The sequence below is a fragment of the Podarcis cretensis genome, assembly GCF_951804945.1.
Source record: "Podarcis cretensis genome assembly, chromosome: 2".
In the NCBI taxonomy this organism is placed as follows: domain Eukaryota; kingdom Metazoa; phylum Chordata; class Lepidosauria; order Squamata; family Lacertidae; genus Podarcis; species Podarcis cretensis.
Window position 1 is genome coordinate 8421729 of NC_137171.1, and position 20223 is coordinate 8441951.

A 20223-nucleotide genomic window follows, 5' to 3' on the forward strand; every position below is an offset into this window, starting at 1 on the left:
TGTGAAGGGGCTAATGGCCGCATTGCAGCGCAGTTTTCACAAACAGACAGAGTGCTTCTGAATGCAAACTACTGCTGCCTCCTCACTGTAACGCCTCTCTCGGGGCAGGTGCCTCTCCAACGTCAGCCATGTGGAGATTGCTATAAGTAGTTCCCTCTGGTGGGTGCCTCCGCGTGGAAAGAGCTTCAGGCACGACAATCTTGCCACGCAGTCTAGACAGTTTCCCCCACGATACCAATAACTTCCAAGGGCAAACGAAAATAAAAATGCACCATTGTGGAGAATATTGCTTGCCCTATCGCAGGCATAGGCAAAATCCGGCCCTCCAGATGTTTGGGACTACAATTCCCATCATCCCTAGCTACAGGACCAGTGGTCAGGGATGATGGGAATTGTAGTCCCAAACATCTGGAGGGCTAGAGTTTGCCTATGCCTGCCCTACCAGCATGGTAGTCTTTTGGAAGGGAATGGGATCCCTAGCCACCTGTTGGCTATTTTTATTTATTCAATTTTTGAATTTGCAGCATGGTTGGCTTTCATTGGGCTCAACCTGGCGCATGCATTTCTGAGGTGCTAAACTCCTTTTGCTGTGGGGTTGGTTTTTGAAAAATCATCCTTCCCTTTCAAGAAAGGTCTGTTCGAAGCAAGAGGTAGCCTCTGCAGGGCTGATGTACTGCAGAAATAGGGAACATGTGGCTCTCCAGATGTTGTCGGGTGCACCTCTCATTATTCTTGACCATTTGCCATGTTGGCTAATGGGAGCCTGAGTCCAGCAAGATGTGGGGAGCAACAGGGTCCCCACCTGGCGTAGGACCAATTTTTATAAAAATGCCTCCTGGCGCAAAATTGAAGTGATGAAACTGCAAAACAAGGACTTTTTACCTCAGTTAGAACAAAAGAGGAGTTAATACAGTGGTACCTTGGTTCTCAAACTTAATCTGTTCCGGAAGTCCATTCGAAAACCAAAGGGTTCCAAAACCAAGGCGTACTTTCCCATAGAGAGTAATGCAAAATGGATTAATCCGTTCCAGACTTTTAAAAACAGCCCCTAAAACAGCAATTTAACATGGATTTTACTATCGAACAAGACCGTTCATCCATAAAATGAAAGCAATAAACAGTCACACAGTCACACTACCAATCAATCAGTAGCTGAACTGGGTTCCACACAGACACAAAAACAAAACAAAAAAGCCACAAAAACACAAAAGAAAAAGCAAAAACTGACAGACCTCAGTGTAACACTCAAAATGGAAGTGTGGCACTCAAATTGGAAGCGAAACGCTCAAAACGGAGCATGTTTGGCTTCTGAAAAAAAATTCACAAACCAGAACACTTACCTCTGGGTTTGCAGTGTTTGGGTTCCAAGTTGTTTGAGTACCAAAGTGTTTGAGAACCAAAATACCACAGTATTGAGATTTTTGTTGTTGTTAAAATTTGCAAAGTAAGGGGAGTGTGAAGTTGGGACGACACCAACTCACCCCACCTTTTAATATGTCGGCTGGTGGGTCTTAAACTGCATGTGGCTAGTCTGGAAAGAAATATTAGGACCACAGTCCAGTACAGAGATTGTTAAATATGTCAGCTGGGGCTGCTTCCAGGAAGGTGTTCATCGTAGGATTGGTGCTTTGTTATGCATGCAAGTATTTTGCAGCGTTGACATCATGTCAGTGAAATAAAAATGCCAGCCCATATTCTCCCCCCACCTGAAGCACACACACATTATCAGGAAATCTTCAAGAACGTCATGCCATGAGGTCTAGTGATGGCCATTAGCTCAAGTGACTTTTGACGATAACCCGTTTCTTCATTTGGGCCATAGCTGATCAAATGCTCTTTAATGGTTGTATGGATGAGCAAATAATTCTCAAATCCCTTTCTTCTGTGCAATAGTTGAAGAATCACAGAAGCCTTATTCTCTATTGCTGCTGGTCAACCTACAAAGCGATGCAAAGCACACATATACACACACTAACCCAAATAACACTTCCCTTTATTCTGATCTGTGCCATTTCAAACTCTAAACTTTCTTACCAGAGGTTGCCAGTTGCTCTGTAGTCTTAAAACCTCCCTTTAAAAAATAAAAATTGAGAGTTCTAGCAAAAACGTGGAAAGATTCATGAGGACCAGAGCCTTAGGCCATTTGAAAGTTTTTGCATAGGGTTTCTACTCCTTGTTGGCATTGCCTGTGCTATTCTCTAAACACAAGATGGGAAAAGTTTCCTAAGTCAGTTTTGAAGGACTTCATATTGGGCTTCCCCAGTGCTTTGAAGCCAGTGTGGTGTAGTGGTGTAGTGGTTCAGAGCGGTGGACTCGTAATCTGGTGAACCGGGTTCGCTTCCCCGCTCCTCCACATGCAGCTGCTGGGTGACCTTGGGCCAGTCACACTTCTCTGAAGTCTCTCAGCCCCACTCACCTCACAGAGTGTTTGTTGTGGAGGAGGAAGGGAAAGGAGAATGTTAGCCGCTTTGAGACTCCTTCGGGTAGTGATAAAGCGGGATATCAAATCCAAACTCTTCTTCTTCTTGTTAAATATACCTCCAGCAACATGATTCACCATGCCAGTGGTGGCTAAGTTTCCTCTCTTCTTCTAGATTCCTGGGACGTGCCTTCTCCCTGAGGTGACTCTGCAAGACCAGGGCCGAATCTGTGTGGTGATTGATCTGGACGAGACCTTAGTGCACAGCTCCTTCAAGGTGACGTTCTAAGGATGCTCCTCCTTTTCTGAGAAGGGGGTGGGGAGGGGTCGAGGCAGAAGGCATCCTTGGCCCACCAGACGTTGCTGGACTACAAGTCTCATCATCACTGGCCATCTGGTTGGGGCTGATGGGAGTTGTAGTTCGGCAACACCTGGAGGGCCATAGGTTCTCCACTGCTGACAGTGCAGAAGAGGACTAGTTTGGTGCAAGTCAGCTCCCTCTGAGAACAGCTGCAAAGGCATATGAAAGGATGAGGGCCTTATGGAGTATCAGTGTGAAGGATAGGATTGGGGCTCTGGGAGTTAAATAAAAGGACCTCAACTTCATTGTTTTCCTGGTTAGACGTTTTCTAAACCCAGAGGGTTGTATCCCGTGCAGCCTGTACATCAACAGAATGAATTTCTGCTTATTCAGTGTGACTTCCCCTTCCCCTTCTCCCCCCTCAGAGCCACCCACACACCCCAGCCATGCACCTTCAGATTCTGTTCCAGATGGTTGTGGAATCTTCTGGAATGGATTTTGATGTCTCTGCAGGAGGCTGCAAGGGGGAAAGAGAGCAAGGTTAAGTCAATGAGGTCCACTTGCATGGTGGTGGATTATTTGAAGAATCTCCTTGGTTCTCCCATTATTTTAATAAATTAGTTCTGTGTCTACAACCAGTTCCTACTGCATACCAGACACACAATGCTGTTATTCCTGGGAACGGAGAAGGAAGCCTATTTATTCACGGCGGTTTCCATTTCTGCCCTGGGAAGGTGGCTCTGAACCCTTCTCACCTCACCCCTACACGTAAACTCTGCCACTGGAAGAAATTTCTAATATTTGCGTCTCTGGTTCTGAGCAGCAAATTCTGAAGAAGCTATCAGGGGACTGAACAGGCAACAGGAGTTAGAAGGACTCAGCGATTGATTCCCTGACAAATCATTTGATTCTGTTATTAGGTGCCTTGTTATTTCAGATAGGAGTGCAGGGGAGCCTTTTTCCAACAGGGCCACATTCCATTGTGGCAGCCTACCAGGGGCCACATGGCAGAAGCACTTAGAATCACTTAGTTTTCCACACGCGCATCCTGGCATTGATGGATGTCTCAAAGGACCAGATACAGAGACTTGGAGGGGCTTCATTCAGCCAGACATCTGAAGGCAGCCCTGTTTAGGGAAGCTTTTAATATTTAACAGACCACTGTATTTTAATATTTTGTTGGAAGCCGCCCAGAGTGGCTGGGGAAACCCAGCCCGATGGGCGGGTTATAAATAATAATAATAAAATCATCATCATCATCATCATCATCATCATCATCATCATCAATGAACTGGAGATTCCCTGCCACTGGTTTGAGTGGACATGACTGTCATTTTAAAAGCATATGGCTCAGTACTGGTAAATCGAGCTAAACCCAGTGAACATCAGATAGTGTCCTTAGGTACAGAGATTGGCATGATTTATGGACAGAGTGGGGTAGAATTGTGTTGTGTTACCTTCCAAAGACTAACATGCACCTTTTATAACATTTCTCAGCCAATCAACAATGCTGACTTCATAGTGCCTGTTGAAATAGAGGGGACAACCCACCAGGTAAGGACGCTGCTGCTGGAGGGAAGGCCCCCTACCCACCCACCCACCTTGCCAACAGTTTTGGGTTCTCATTGGCATCTGTTCTGGAGGTGGGGCAGCAGAGGGAGGGGACAGTCTCATTTTATGAGCCAAGGAGACCGCCTCCCATTTTGGTGCTGTAAAGAAGAGGAGGAAGACCGTTCTATGAAGGCTTCGGCCTGGTTCAAGTAATCCAGGATAGGCTGTTACCAGGCAACACGGCCTATTCTTGATTACTTGTTTCAGGAGGTAGCTGCTTCCAGCGTGGATTGACTGCGTGGCAGCGAGAGCTCTGGGAGAGAGAAATGCGACCAGCTGAAAACTGGTGGGGAATCCTTGAGGAATCTTGATGTGCTTTGCAGCATTTATGCTTCTTTACAGTATTCCGTTCACCACAATGCCTGTTGGCAGCTTGTATTCATTTAAAATGCATTCGGGTTAGTCTAAGCACGCTAAGGGGGACGCGGGTGGCGCTGTGGGTTAAACTACAGAGCCTAGGGCTTACCGATCGGAAGGTCGACGGTTCGAATCCCTGTGATGGGGTGAGCTCCCGTTGCTCGGTCCCTGCTCCTGCCAACCTAGCAGTTCAAAAGCACAAAGTGCAAGTAGATATATAGGTACCACTCTGGCGGGAAGGTAAACGGCATTTCCATGCGCTGCTCTGGTTCGCATGGAAGCTGTACGCCAGCTCCCTCGGCCAGTTAAGCGAGATGAGCACAGCAACCCCAGAGTCATCCGTGACTGGACCTAATGGTCAGGGGTCCCTTTACCTTTACCTTTAAGCATGCTAAAGGGCCGTTGTTTCCCTATCCATCAATAAGGATGCTGGTGACTTGAAGAAGTCAGCTGGTAGTTCGCCACACCTCAAGCAGCAAAACAGCTTCCTCCAGAGTCCCCAGTTAAGGAAAAAGCTCCTCTCCCATACATTTCAAAGTAGCAAAGTGTTCATTATCTACAGGCACAAGACAAAGCTAAACAGCACTGTCTACTATAGACAACTCTTCTGGTCACTGAAGTAAAGTTGCATATGTACAGAGAATTCCAATAATACTATATCAGCATGCTAGCTAACGCTGCTATGTGAAATTCACAGCCTCTTCCCCTGACTCTCACGGATTCAGAGTCAGACAGCAAACAGGACAGGGCATGGACAAGACAAGACAGCATAATGAAAACAATGCCCTAGAGACTGTTATACCCATCTCTACGCACACTTCATATTTCCTGAAGCAATGGGAGGGCAAATGACTCATGCACTCAACCTAGCTGATTTTGCTATGGTAACCCGGTGCACCTGGTACCCTTATCTCAGAACATCCAGATAAAGGATGTGCTTCTCAAGAAATGAGTCCAAGCACACAGTAATTTAACCCATTGTTCACATTACACCACTAAAGGGGAGGTTTTCTTTCACTTGCCTCCGTTTTCTTCTTCTTCTTTTTTAGATAGCCATGTCACACAAAAAGGAGTGGAGCTTATGTCCTGTTCAGTGATAAAGGGTTAACACCGAATGGACTAAAATGGCAAGCCACTGGGAAGTTGTGGGTTTGGGTTTGTGCCGCACTCTCTGAAATGAGAAGTCTCTTTCTTAGCCAGTATACATCAGACTATGAAGTGGCTGTTTGGATTCGCTGCTGGTGATCCTTTTGATCCTGTCAAAAGTTGGCTCACGAGGCTGGATCCTGTTTGTTATATTGATACTCTGCCTTTCCACAAAGTGGGAGTGAGGAAGCAGGCTGGTGTAAGAGGGAGGTTATGGGAGAAAAGCAATGAGCAGGGGGAATCCTCTCTCCCCCCATCGCTTCTCCCCTAAAAATGTTCCCTGCAGTCATGTGCTTTGGCCAACACAGCACTGAATCCAGGTCTTTCACAGTAGCATGTTCACTCTAGTTGTAAGGTGGGTTGTAGATAAATAAAACCAGTAGTTCCTCTGTGTCATTCCTCACCTCTGCTGCTCACTTCTAGGTGTATGTGCTGAAGAGGCCATTTGTTGATGAGTTCCTGAGGCGGATGGGGGAGCTGTTTGAGTGTGTGCTCTTCACTGCCAGCTTGGCGAAGGTGAGAAGGGGGAGGAGGGTTTAGCCTAGACATGGACTTGAGGAATTGCTTGATACTTTCAAAGTTATCAGAAGCTAAGGCAGAAAGGGGTGGCAATGGTGTGCTGTGTTACTTTCAGCTCAGAAGATAAACTGGAGGTGAATATAGACAATTCGCTCTCTCTGTCTTGCTAGAAGACTGGTTTGGGAGCAGCTTTGACTTGGGCTAAACTTGGAGTATTGCCGAAACTTCAGAGCTGTGTATAACCCTGTGCATTTTTCAAAACCCAAATGCTGCAGCAAGAAACACTTGGCCTGTTGGTACTTGACTAAATTGTGCAAAATGTCAAGTTTGCGTATAGTTGTTTGTTTTTGCTTCTCCTAACTGTGAGGAAGAGTGAAGGACCATGCAGAGTATTCAAATCTCCACTACTAACTGACCACTGGAAGTTCCTCTCAGGCCCTTGCTGGCTTCCGAAATTGCATTGGGCATCACTGAGATCTCCAAATCCATAGGGACTTGAAACTTTAAATGAATGAATGAATGAATGAATGAATGAATGAATTCCATGCCAGATTCCAAATTCCATGTTTGCACTATCTGGCCAGAGGTGGGCAAAGCCCTACATGTTCTCCTGATTCCCCCATGTTGGGTTTCTTGCTTTCTTATGCTGAGCCCTAGTCTTCACACACTCCTCTTATCACTCTGTTCAGTATGCTGACCCCGTAACTGACCTGCTAGACAAGTGTGGAGTCTTCCGAGCCCGCCTCTTCCGAGAGTCATGCGTGTTCCACCAGGGCTGTTACGTTAAGGACCTCAGCCGTTTGGGGCGTGATCTGCGCAAAACCTTGATCCTGGACAATTCTCCCGCCTCCTACATCTTCCATCCAGAGAATGCGGTGAGCATGCCTTCAGGAGGGGTGGGTGGGTGTGCCCCCCATAAGTGGTTAGTCAATAGTAGCTGGCGTTGACTTTTGACTTACCTTGGCAGGAAAGCAGCAAAGGCTCTTTAAATCATGTGTAAGACTTGAGTTCTTGATAGGTAGGTAGGTTGGTTGGTTGGTTTAAAAATCTTTTGATCTGCTTTTAGTTAGAAAGAAAATAATAATAGTTACATCGACACCAGGTGAAAGAAGCTCTCTTAAATGAAGCATTCCCCTTTGTTTCTCACCCCTGCCTTTTAAGATGGTGCTGACTGCAACACTTGTGTGCTAGGTAGGGCCATTCAAAACATGTTCTCTCTCTCTCTCTCTCTCTCTCTCTCTCTCTCTCTCTCTCACACACACACACACACACACACCTGAAGTGGTAAATTCTCAGGAAGGCTGACTGTACCACATCATTTCCCCCTTCAAATCTTCTTTTTTCCTCCCTTTTCTCACGACTCCAGCCAGCTCAACCCCAAAAGTTCTCCAGCGCATGAAATATTCTTCCAAACCTATCCAACAGAGCACATCTACAAGGTTTTCCAGGTGACAATTCATAGCTGTGGCCATAATTGTAGGAGTGAGTGAGCAGTTAGTATTAGTGTGACTAGTTTTGTCTCCAACGATTACCTTTCATGCACCCTCTTTAAAAACTAAGTCTTGTATTGTCACTGAATTTTGAATATTCGCCTGAATACCTTCCGAAGCCCTTTAAATCTGATGTGAGGGCAAATCTGTCTCTTCTGAGGGGATGTCGCCATGTTTCATATTAATAGCCAAGTGATTACTGCAGTGTTTGAATTCTGCTCCCAGGTCTTCCTGGTTCCTTAAACATTAGGTCTCTGCTTCCTGTCTACATTAACCGCAGTGCTCCCGACTGACTTCTCCTTGCCCTTTTCGCTTTCCCCGTAGGTGCCAGTCCAGTCCTGGTTTGATGACATGGCCGACACCGAACTGCTGAACCTGATCCCGATCTTTGAGGAGCTGAGCGAAGCGGAGGATGTCTACACCAGCCTTGGCCAGCTGAGGGCACCCTAAGGCCTTCCTATGCCCACAGAGGAACATTTTCACTCAGTGCCTTCAGTACTGGCCTGGAGGGGAAGGGGGAGCCGTGGGGATGGTTCTCCGCAACCCCACCGCATGGCAGATGCAAGCACTTTGGAGGCAATAACCTGAAGGGCCGCCCACTGGGCAGCGCCAGAGCGGTTTCCATCCAGGGTCTGGCGAGATCCCAGAGCCTCTGGCCTTTCCTCCAAAAGCAGGGTCACCCAAGACCCCGTCCCCAACAGTGCTCGTATCTATGCACTGCGAGGATACAGGGAGCATCGTGAAGTCGCACCATTTCTCCAGGGCTCGGCTTCCTCCATTCGCTGCAGGGTGGTTAGTTCTGGGTGTGGTTTGTGCGGTGTAAGCTGCCGGTTCCTCCTGCCTACCCTCTCCTCTAAAGCAATGCCAAATGATTTGGCTGACCCTTTCCCTTTTGTTATTAAAAAAGCTACCTGCCTCCTCGCTCCCTTTTAGATGCTCCTGAGAGTGCTGCTCACCTGGGACGTGGGGCACAGCCATGGGGCTTAGCAGTTTTGCCGCCTTATCTCCCAGGCAAGGCAGGGCAGGGCACTGAGCTGGCTGCCCAATACTTCTGCCCTGGCCAGGTGTCTTTCGGAGGGATCCTCTCCTTCAGCTGCTCAGGCCACTGGATTCCTCGGAGGAGAGGCTTTCCTTACCTTGGATACCTGGTTAGAAAGAGGGGGGAAAGTCTTATTTTTTAATGAGGCCTTTTTCCTTTTTTCCCTATTCCCTTCCAGCGTTTCCCCTTCAGAGCAGTAGTAAACCCGCAGTTTCAGGGGTCTTGGTCCCTAATTATCCTGTTGGCTTTTGGGAAGCCTTTAACTTCTTTTTATACTGTGTCTTGTGGTTTGGGTTCAGCCCCAGAGGGGAAGGAACCCTTTCAGAAACCCCCAAACGTTAAAACAAAACAAAACAGTGGCACGAGCGTAGAAAAGGACTGAGGCTAAGTCAGCCGGCCCATTCCCACAAACTCCACATTGGCTGAGGACCGATGCTGCAGAGATTGCCATATTGCTTCGCTCTGGCCTATTTTTGCTTCTTGGGTGGGGTGTGGGGGGGGGGGGGACACAGACCAGGTCACAGGGTTACCATAAACCTGCCTCAGCACTGTCAGTTCTCCCAGCCTCCTTCCGTGCAAATTGCTAGCTTTGAAGGACAGGAGGGTGCTGACGTTTTGCCCGTGGGTGGCTTTCTGGGGCGGGTGCCGCAGAGGCACCCTGCCTTTCCCACTCAGGACTCGTTCTAGGCTCCATCGTCGTAACTTGAAAAGCCCGGCCCCTCGGGTGGCCTCAGGGAATCATGGACTAGCGTGTTTGAAGCTGGGGGTGGGCAGGGGACGGCCTGCTCCATTGCCTTGCCGTGTTCGTTGGGAGAGCGAGGAGGAACGTCGCTGCGATCTCTGCGCATGAACAGACAGCGCCTCTCTTTTCTGCCAGGCTTCCTTAGGACAGTGTTTCCCAACCTTGTGCCTCCAGCTGTTTTTGAACTACAACTCCCATCATCCCTGACTAGCAAGACCAGTGGCAAGGGATGATGGGAAGTGTAGTCCAAAAACAGCTGGAGGCACAAGGTTGGGAAACACTGCCTTAGGAAACGGGCCCCAGAAAAGCAGCTGGGCCTTTTTGCCACACTCTTCTTCCCCTCAGCATTTTCATGGCGGCGCCAGCTCTCGAGATACCAAACGTAGATGTTGATAGTACTTGGGAGCGGCCAAGTTCCTAGTCATGTCTCTTAACGTGCTGTGAACAAGTGCTTTCGAAGTGCCATTGGTGGCAACCAAATACCTTCCGCTCCGCCAGCTTGCTTCTGTCCCCCCCGCTCCCATAAGCAATACATTGCAAGTGACTCCATGCTTTGCCGTCGTGGGGGCAGGATGGGGCCATTCAGGGTTCTTTTTGCTTCTTTCTGGTGCTGCCTCCTTGGTTTGGACGTGGGGGGAAGGGGGGCAGGTAGCGTGGGTCACCTCACCACCTGGGGCAGGAAGCTAAAAAACAAAACCAGGGGTGAGGAACCTGTGGCCCATACAGATGTTGCTGGACTTAGGACTCTCCTCACCCCTGGCAGTTGTCCGTAGTGGCTGACAGGGGTTTGGGGCCCAACAGGACCAAAGCTTTACAATCCTTGTTGTTGGCTGAGTGAGCAGGCAGCTCTTAGCCTGGCCAAAGTGCTTCTTGAATTTCCGTTGCTGTTTTTTTAAGTGTGCTGAATTGGCTACTCCTTGACCTCTGTGTGTGTGTGTGTGTGTGTGCTAGACCTCAAATGGTGCTTGAGACGAGCCTGCGGCTGCTACTTCTCTTTCCTCCTCTTGCTGGCCTTGCTTCCACTATGAGGTGTCGCTCTCTTTGTCTCAGCAGCTGTGGAGAGGGTAATGGAGGTGACACACAAGTCCCTAGCTTCGTGGAGGGAAGAGTTTCTTCTCCTCGTAATTCTGTTTTCTCCACGACACACAACAGTGAGAGAGCTTTAAACACTGAGAAGTTAATGTGTGCTAGAAAGAACAAGAACCCTTTGTTTTTCCTTCCTGTTTGAGGCTATCCTCGCAGTTGTGTCTTTGCCCGAGGAAAACTCATCTCCATTTCCCTCCCTCTCCTCCTCACGCAAGCTGCCTGCTGTTGTCCTGGCCCTTCCTTTTGCTCAGCTCAGCTCCGAAACCCCTTCACTCGATGGGAAAATGTTGCACTCCTGTTTTCTACACTCCTCCACCTCGGCTGATGAAATGTGCTCCAGGATTTCTCCTCCGTCCCAGTCACGGGACTTAAGATTTGGGCAAACGGGTGGAAGTTTTGTCAGTCACAGCGTGGTGGGATCTGTGCGGAGCTGGTTTTGGCTAAGGAGGCCGACACATGATAAATTAAACCGAGCACTCCCAGTTTTAAGAAGCTGCGAACGCTTGCTTGTTGAAAGTACTGTGGAACTACAGAGACTGCCGAGTGATGGCTACCATCTGGAACAAGCTTGGCTTTGTGAATTAACTCGAGGGCAGAGTCTGCTGATAACCGTTCTCACTCTGCATCAGGCTTCCTTGGCCTGTTCAATAGCCATGATGATAACCTGAGTCCAATTGCCAATGTTGGGATTGTGCCTTGATCAAACCCATCAAAGAGGCAGCCCTAATGCTTAATCAGGGGTGTGCCTTTTAGAGGTGCCCTGCATACTCCTCCTACAAAAGCAAACAAACACACACACACACACACACACACACACACACACACAGTCTTTTGCTGTACCTCCTGCATCCTTCTTTTCAAACATGCGTAGCTGGTGGCTTTTGAGTAACAGAGCCCAGGCCTTCCCCTTTCTGTCCCCACCTCATAGAAGTATGAAAACATCAGTTGCCTTAGTCATGTGTCTTCACTTCCTGGGTGGTTTTTCTTTTTTTTAAATTTTGTTTTAATTGAAGAAGAAAAAAAAGATATCCCAAAACTTGAAGCCGGCACTGCTGCCATTTCGATCTCTTTCTATTTTTGGAATCTTTGTATTAACTGCAAATTAAAGAAATAATAAAAGAGAGCAGGTGTGTGTGTCTTCTCTTTTTCCTAAGTCTTTGAGCAGAGTGGGTTCTGGAGGCCTAAATGCAATATCCTTTTGAAGTTGGGCAGCAAAATGTCTAGCTCTGCAAGCGCCGCAGACAAGGCTGGTTCACACATGAGAACTGGAATGACAGGTGAGAGCTTAGGAGCCACAAAGGGAGTTTAGGAGCATCTCAATGCAATTCTTGTCCTTGGAAAGCAAATTTGCACATTTGCTGCCCTTTACAATATGAGAAATCAAGCGATGCAGGAGCATATCAGAGCTAGAGGGTAGTCGGCATTGGGGGTGGGGAGCTATGGACAATTACATTTCACTGAAGGGATTTGAGTCATTTGTTAAAAGTTACTGAGTGCTATAATCCAAAAACATGGGTAAGACTACCCTGGGGGGGGGGAGTAAAGGGGGGTGGATAAAAGCAGAAAGCATTTTAATTTTTAGAATTCAGAGGAGGGGTAAGTGATGGGAACGGGATCTAGCAGCTTCATCTATGAACTGTGAAGGTTTGCTCTCCCCTGACTTCATCCCTTGATTTTTCGCTTACCGTATTTTTCACTCCAAAAGATGCACCTGACCATAAGACGCACCTAGTTTTTAGAGGAGGAAAGGGGGAAAGCCTCGTTTTGGGGGGATCAGCTCAAAGTTGTTGAGCTTACTTTGCAAAGGGAAAAAAATCCTGTTTTCATGGGGCTCAACTCATAGTTCTTTAGCTTCTAGGCAGATAATCTAATCAGCCAGTCACATGTCACTGGGGAAAACAGCCGCCCACTGCAGAACATTCAACAATGGAGGCCAGGGCAAGGGAGCAGGGCCAGAAAGGGAGCCAGCGATCGACCACACATTTACTCCAAAAGACGCACAGACACCTCCTCTTTTTAGGAGGAAAAAAGTGTGTCTTGTGGAGCGAAAAACACGGTACTAACCGATGAACTCCATGTGCAAAACCAACTGCAGGACTTGGTTGAGGATCACAAGGCTTGACTGCTCCGGGTTTTATATTTGGGGGGCAGGAGTAGGTCCAGGCAAGACAGCCGCCCTTAACCTGAGAGCAAGGTGGGACATGTGGAATTCTCCCTGCCAGTGGTCCTTTTGTCTTCTTGACTGACTGCCCCGCTCTCTGAGGCCAGCCTTGCCTTGGAGAACCTCCTTTGATGCCCCACTTGATATCCAGTGCACCATTTAAAAGATTTGCTGGAGACCTCAGAAGTATCGAGATTATCCCTGGCGGACAACCCTTCTCTCTGAAGGGCAAAGCCAATTGCCTCTCCCCCCAGCCTTCCTCTCCTCCTTGGTTCCGAGCAAGCCACTCTAATGTGGTTAGATTCCCCATCTCCTGCCCCCATTTCTTTGCATTATTGATGCAGCGCTGCACTTTAGAAAAATCAATGGGAAATGGGTGGAGTGGACATGGGTGGAGTGCATGCGGAGAAGAGAAAACAGACTTGGGAGGTCTCCTTTTGCCAGAAACAAATAAAAGATATTTTCCCTAAACTAATCCATGCTGCTGGGCTAGCCCAGCACTGATTGGCCCAGGCGGCTGATATAAAGGCAAGATGCAAATGCAGGCAAATCTTAGCGAAGGAGCCTGGATCGTTCCTCTGGACTGACTGTGCTACTCGGAGCTGGAGCAACCCATTTCTTCCTGCCTGAACAGCTTGTGCTCCTCAGCCCTGAGCCTTACAGCGCAGAGGCGTCAGCAGCAGACGCAGGTGAGTGCTGCTTGATTTATGGGTGGTCAAACCAAGAGGAGGGAGGCAGGACCATCCCAGGCACGGCTTGAAATAAGGGGTGGTTGTCAAGAGGACCTGATTGATCTAGGTTTTCTGGAAAGGCCTCGGGAGAAAAATCAGATTCTGCTAACGGCAAGTCAAAAGACATGAGAGGGACTCTGAAACACAACTGCTTAGCTTACAGAATATCCGTTCAGAAGCAAGCACCCCTAAGTTACTCCCAGTTGCGCATGGGATTTCAACCCCAGATTTCTGAAATTTATTTGGACCTATAAGAAAACGGCTGAGCTGAAGAGAATTTTATTTGTATCTTGGCCTTTATCCAGGGAGCATAAGGTGACAGAGACTGAACTCATCTTCTCACAACAGCCCTGTCAGGTAGATGAGACAGCTTTCCAGGTGAGCAGAGGGTTGTTGTTTTTTAAAAAAATTTATTTATACAGGTCATGTCTGCCAGACAAGACAGGTGTGAGCTGGTTGCGGTTCCTTGGTGGTAATCGAAAGGCACTCTGTACATACTCAGAAGTCACGTTTCGCATATTCCAGGGCCAGGCAATGAAGTCGTTTTCCTTGGGCAAAGCTTGTCTCCCCTGTTTCGTGTTCATGTCTGGCTACCTGGTATGAGTCAGTGACTCTGGGCATCCATTAGGTGACATCACAGGCAGCAGATTGTAAGTTAAGTCAATTAGTGGTTCTATTACAGCTGCCAAGACTATTGCTGCATTTTGGAATAAAGTGAATGTTCTCGGATGAGGGCTGGCTGATTGTGTTCTGGCCCAAAACAAAACACACACACACACACACACACACACACACACACACACACACACATATATATATTCCAACGACAAGGAAACTCAAATTCTGCATTTGCTCTATGTTTATTCGGATTACAGTATGGACATTTTACAGACTGCAGAATATTTAAACAAACAGCTATAGGAAGGAAGGAAGGAAGGAAGGAAGGAAGGAAGGAAGGAAGGAAGGACTGCAGTGAGCACACTGAAGGGTTAGGTGTGCCACTGGGCATTTCGACATGGTTCTCTGCAGGGAATTTTTCTGGAGTGGAGAGCTGCCTACCGTATTGGCCTGAATATAAGCCACACTCCCCACCCACCCCAATTCAAATTGTGAAAAGTTAAAGTGCTGCACTGCTTATATTTGCAACCTTATGCCACCAGCGAAGCAGCCCAGGAGCGTGGGGCAATGGCGCCTGTCCCGTCCGCAGCTCCCAAACCTCCCCCAAGCCGCTGAGTTTTAAAGGTGCGGCTTATTTGTGGGTGAGGCCTATATTCGGGCCAAAACGGTAGTTTCTCCCAAAGGACTCGGCTATACAGCTGCAAATATAACGCTTTAGGTACATTTCAAGTGCATTATGCAAATCTGACACTAGATGGTGATGGTGAGCTTATGGCAAATGCAATATATTTTTCAAAAGGCTTCTTATAAAAGCATTTCGCAACATTTTTTTAAATGTGTGTCTAGATTCCACCAAACAAAAAAGAAATGAGGTTAATTGTGGCTGTACATTTTGCAATGTATATCAGGTGGTATAAATAAAAAAAGAAAGAAAGATGTCTTGAGAGTATGGTTCACTGGGGGGAGAGGCAACAAATGCCCCCCTCCTCTGTCTCGTTCCCATGGATATCAGTGTTCCCTGATAACCAGATGCCACACCCAAGTCTTCTTAAATCATTCTAAAACCTTTCTGCAGAAGAGTGACAACAAACTTACTTTGAAAAAGAAGGTTGAGTCCAAAATCGCTTGGATTAGCTGCCTATTATTTTTATTATTAAGGGACGTGGGTGGCGCTGTGGGTTAAACCACAGAGCCTAGGACTTGCCAATCAGAAGGTCGGTGGTTCGAATCCCCATGATGGGGTGAGCTCCTGTTGTTCGGTCCCTGCTCCTGCCAACCTAGCAGTTCGAAAGCACGTCAAAGTGCAAGTAGATAAATAGCGTTTCCGTGTGCTGTTCTGGTTCGCCAGAAGTGGCTTAGTCATGCTGGCCACATGACCCGGAAGCTGTACGCTGGCCCCCACAGCCAATAAAGCGAGATGAGCGCCGCAACCCCAGAGTCGGTCACGACTAGACCTAATGGTCAGGGGTCCCTTTACCTATTATTATTATTAAAATATTCTCTGTAAGATACCTTTAACAACACTTCACCTTTCAGACCATACAATAATGTTTCTTTGCTTGCCTGGATAGGAGATGAAAGAAGGGTGTGTGAGTTTGTGTAAAAGCTAGTACAGTAGCACCTCAGTTTAAGAGCAGTCCAGTTTAAGAACAATGCAAACTCCGCAAAACCGGAAATAGTGTCCCAGTTTGAGAACTTTACCTCCGTCTAAGAAAGGAATCCGAACAGTGGAAGGGCACTGGCAGCGGGAGGCCTCATTAGGGAAAGCGCGCTTCGGTTTAAGAATGGTTTTGGTTTAAGAACGGACTTCCGGAACGGATTAAGTCCGTAAACCAAGGTACCACTGTATGTTGTTGCAGCCATTGCTCCTCCAAATTTTGCCTCTGGCCCCACCCACCTCTTACCTTTCACACCCACCCAGCCCACAAAACATTTGTCCAGAAGAGACGGTGGATGAGGAAGCTAATATTTCCTACCCCTACCATAATGAGGCATCTGATCAAGGCCTGTATTTTAAAATGAGCTTAAAGATTTGCAAATGTTTCATGCCAGGCAGAAAACCAGCTGGCTAAGGACTTTGGCAGTTGTTTATCCTCCTGGATAAGGGCCCCCCTAATTTATAGTAGTAGCAGGAGACAGGTTTCTCAAGGTTGTAAAAGGGAAATACAGGCTGGGAGCAAAGGTTACACTGACCCTACATATTACAGAATACAATCAAGCTGCAAAAACACTAATTAAGAGTTGGTAAATAGTAAGATCTCTGTTTAGAAAGAACTTAATACCACGAGCCATCTGTTTTAGCCATTTGTTTTGGAATGCAGGGGCAACAGGGGCAAAAGGTGATCTGGTAATTAAGGTGCCTTGTCGAGGCAAATGTAAGATATATGGCTACTTGTCTGCCATTTATGGATAGAAGGAAATATAGCTCTTTGTCTCCCATAAAAGGTAATAGGAAATGGGTGTATCTTTTATGATTGGTTCTAGCAAACAGCCAATAGGAATTTCAACCAGGCTGATTGGACAGAGACAGCCAAAGGAGGAGCAAGGGGGCTGGGCTGAGGAAATATAAGTGCTGGCCATCAGGGCTGGAGGGCAGGCAGAGCTTTGGTAACCATATACCGCTGTGCCTATCATTTATTTGTCTGACAAATGAATTATTATTTTAATTTCTCTATTGCTGCGTTGAATATTTCATTCCAGCTAAGCGTTAACCACAAGCAGGGTGCTACAATAAAACTATGAAGTCCTGGTTCTAAGCTGCACCATTGAAACTGGGATGGTCTATTGTAACGGATGAATACCAGTGCTATTGATTAAAGATTGCTTTTGAGGGGGGAAACACTTTTAAACAAATTAGAGGCATCGGGATGCAAAGTATCCTCAACGATCCCTTTTGCACTGTGAGATATAAGAGCATGCATTACAATCTGCATATCAATGCAGGAAGGAATATGTATCTTACACAGTTTCAGGAGTGAAGCCTAGGCTGAAGGGTCTTTGACCCTCTCCCCCCATAAAATATTTGAGGGGGCCAGGCCCCCACAAAGTTGATGGGCATTGCCGTGCAAATGGCGTGTGCATGCCGTGCCTTGTGACCCATGGCTTACCTGCCCCCCCCCCCAATATTTTATTCCAGTTGGAACCCCTGGCATGAACTATATCTGGGTAGAGTCATTATGTAACTCTATTATATGAATTACCGTATTGGCCCGAATATAAGCCGCACCCGAATATAAGCCGCTCCCTTAAAATTCCGCCGGCACTCACACATGTTTTCCATTTTACCGTATGTCTTTTTCAGCAGCGATACCGCAAAAGCCAATTTTTGTAAGGTTGTGAGTTTAAGCCACACTTTAACTTTTCAGGGTCAGAATTTTGAAAAAAAAAGAGTGAGGCTTCTATTCAGGCCAATACGGTATATGTTATATGAATGCAATTTTTAACCGGGCTGAACCGGCAAATCATGAAAAACATGGAATTCTATCATCCCTGGAGTCACAACTTGACTATGATGGTTACTCTTGACACTGCCAGGAATAGCTGGCATAGTTCAAGGCTACAGAGTGGTTCTGTATTAGACAAACCTGGCCTGGAAATAAGGCTGCAGAGTTAACTGCGTTGGAGAGGACGCCTAGACTGCAGTCCTTATCTGTGGCTGGTAATCACAGTTAGTGAAGATTTTCACCCACACCAGCCATTGCATCCATAAAGTTTGATGGAACCCAGAAGGAAAATCCCAGCGCAAATGTAGCAGCTGTTCCTTTGCTGGACTGAGACATTAACACATGAGTTAGTTCTGATGTGACGTGAAATTATATTTCTGTATTGAGTTTACTGAGATGACTGTACCAGAACGTGTTTTTTTTAGTTGTTATGCAAGAATGGCAAATCCCACAAATATTCTGTAGGAATGATCCACAAACAGGAAGCAAGGAGACTCTGAATTTCCTACTTTTTTGCAAAATCCACATGGAGGATTTCCCACTCTGATGCAAAAATTTCCATGTGCGTTTCGCTACAGGAATCGCTCCAGACATTGCCCATGGAGTGAAAGGTTTATAGTGGAGCCACCCACTATATCTGTGTTGGTCCCCTATAGTTTTTACACAAAGCAAAGGCAGATTCCTCAGCTTTCAGAAGTGTTGGTGGCGGTGGGGAGACCTGAACCACAGACCTCTGTGCCAAAAGGAGGAGAGGGCCAGACAGTTCTTTCCAGAGCAAACGGCTGCCCTGTTTCTCTGGAACTTGAGCTGGCTCAGCCCTGCATGTTTCTGGCTAATCAATCCCAGCCTCTGGGATGTCTCCAAGGCCCCAAACGAGAGTCTGTAGGACTACTCCCCTTGTTAAATCCCACCATCTGCTTTCAATGACTGAGCAATTGGGGGTTATGGAAAAGGGGGAGGAGGGTGTAGTCTGCCGCTGCGGGTTCAGCCGCTCTGATCCTGCCCGCCCTTGCATCTCCCAGAATGCTTTACTGGTCTTTTTGAGTGCGCCTCTCCCTGCCGCATTCAGGAGGAAGTAGCCCTGAGCATCTACTGCCTCACAGTTATTTGTAAGTATCTGCATGCAACTCTCCAGTCCTCTCTAAGTGTGACTTGAGCCCCAGCTGTAAGGATAAGAAGAGAGGCTCACATGTGCCCATAGAGAACAGGCTTTTAACTACTGGGGCAAAATTGTGTGCAATCCAGCCTAGGAGATCCTTGCCAGAGAAGCTCTACTCTCTGTCTCTCATTTAACTGGCTTGGCTGTGATTACTCGGAGTCGAAGGAAAGGAAGTACCATCCTGTCTTCTAGCACAGAGATTGGGGACCTGCTGGGCTCCAGGTGCAGGATTCCAGCTCCCATCAGCCCCAGCCAGCATTGGCCAGTGGTCAAGAATGACGGGGGTTGCAGTCCAACAACATCTGGAAGTCCGTGCTGGCAAACGCTAGGCATTAAAAGCTGGTCCTGGCTGTGGAGCAAGGCAGGGCAAGGGGAAATTGGGGCGTAAATTATGTCGCTTAAAAATGTGGCGTGGCACGGTGCATGGTGTGGACACCATTCTTGTGTGGCAGGTCCCCCTCCCCCCTTGTGAAATAAAGACATTTTATTTAAGGTTAATGGGTGTAAAAGGCCACAACTTTATTGATTACAGGAATTGAGAGCTATTGGCTTAGGCATTGGTTCCTATCGACTAACTGGCTTCAGCCCAATTGCATGAAGACCGGTGAGGGTTAACCACCAGCGGGGGAAGTCCTGCTGAAGTACGTCAACTAGGACCCCCCCGGGTGTCACCACTTGGGGGCGTGCCTTAGGCCCACACCTCCATAGGCTTCGGACAGGGCAACGCCCCTCGGAATCCTTTACTGGACTCAGTGGCGTAGTGTGGGGGGTGCAGGGGGGGCCAGCCGCACCGGGCACAACATCTGGGGGTTAGGGTTAGGGGGCGCAAATCCATGGGTTAGGGGGCGCAAATCCACGGGTTAGGGGGCGCAAATTACTTGCCTTGCCCCGGGTGCTGACAACCCACGCTACACCACTGACCGGACTACCCTTTGCTTGGGGAAGATGGCGCTTCCTCCCCCCCCCCCATTTGCATAACAATACCCCTGCCAATGCCTAACCGCCAATACCGGGAAAGTTGTGACGTTTGCTACGAGGTAGGTGAAAAAACCAAATGGCCGATGCCAATTCGCCAAGTGGAAAAATTCCTACCAGGCCCCTCAAAGGCGACCAACCGAAGTTGATCAGATGGAGAGGCGAAGAGAGGGCAGTCCTCGGGCGCGCCGGGGCATAAATAGCCCGGGCCACGCCTCCCTGTCCAGCCTGGGTAGGCAGGGAGCTGACGCACCCGAGGATTCCCTCATTCTCGCCGAGGCTGTAAGCCAGCCCCCCTGTGTGTGGGGAGGGCGTGGTCCCACAACCCCACCTCCTCTCCAGCTCGGAAGTGGCTTTGTGGCAAAGAAATGGCAGTGCTCTAGCAACCACACCTGTCTCTGTTTCGATAAGCCCTGCCAACTGGGA

The 20223-nt window shown here is 47.9% G+C and overlaps 2 protein-coding genes and 2 long non-coding RNA genes across 6 annotated transcripts in view; 2 read left to right on the top strand and 2 right to left on the bottom strand.

Annotated features, from left to right (window-relative positions):
- The window catches only part of CTDSP2 (CTD small phosphatase 2), a 69390-nt gene extending 59592 nt beyond the window's left edge, over positions 1-9798 (top strand). For both annotated transcript variants that reach the window (XM_079966905.1, XM_079966906.1), the window contains 5 exons: positions 2595-2696; positions 4218-4274; positions 6258-6350; positions 7043-7228; positions 8168-9798. In XM_079966905.1, the coding sequence (XP_079823031.1) occupies positions 2595-2696; positions 4218-4274; positions 6258-6350; positions 7043-7228; positions 8168-8293 (564 nt within the window). In that variant the 3' untranslated portion in view covers positions 8294-9798. The remainder of the gene's footprint in view (positions 1-2594; positions 2697-4217; positions 4275-6257; positions 6351-7042; positions 7229-8167) is intronic.
- Positions 359-8159, bottom strand: LOC307210797. 2 transcript variants are annotated; one of them, XR_013836124.1, is made up of 3 exons: positions 7313-8159; positions 3173-3237; positions 359-1937 (listed from the first exon to the last, which is right to left on the bottom strand). It is a non-coding gene; the product is annotated as an uncharacterized lncRNA (long non-coding RNA). The 2 variants fall into 2 exon arrangements; XR_013836125.1 differs by lacking the exon at positions 7313-8159 and adding an exon at positions 4322-4551.
- Positions 8969-11839, bottom strand: LOC307210788. The gene is made up of 2 exons (XR_013836114.1): positions 9909-11839; positions 8969-9764 (listed from the first exon to the last, which is right to left on the bottom strand). It is a non-coding gene; the product is annotated as an uncharacterized lncRNA (long non-coding RNA).
- Positions 11840-13322: 1483 nt separating this feature from the next.
- Positions 13323-20223, top strand: part of AVIL (advillin) — a 53473-nt gene continuing 46572 nt past the window's right edge. Inside the window, exon 1 of the mRNA XM_079966974.1 lies at positions 13323-13560. The gene's annotated coding sequence lies outside the window, so the exon portion shown is untranslated. The remainder of the gene's footprint in view (positions 13561-20223) is intronic.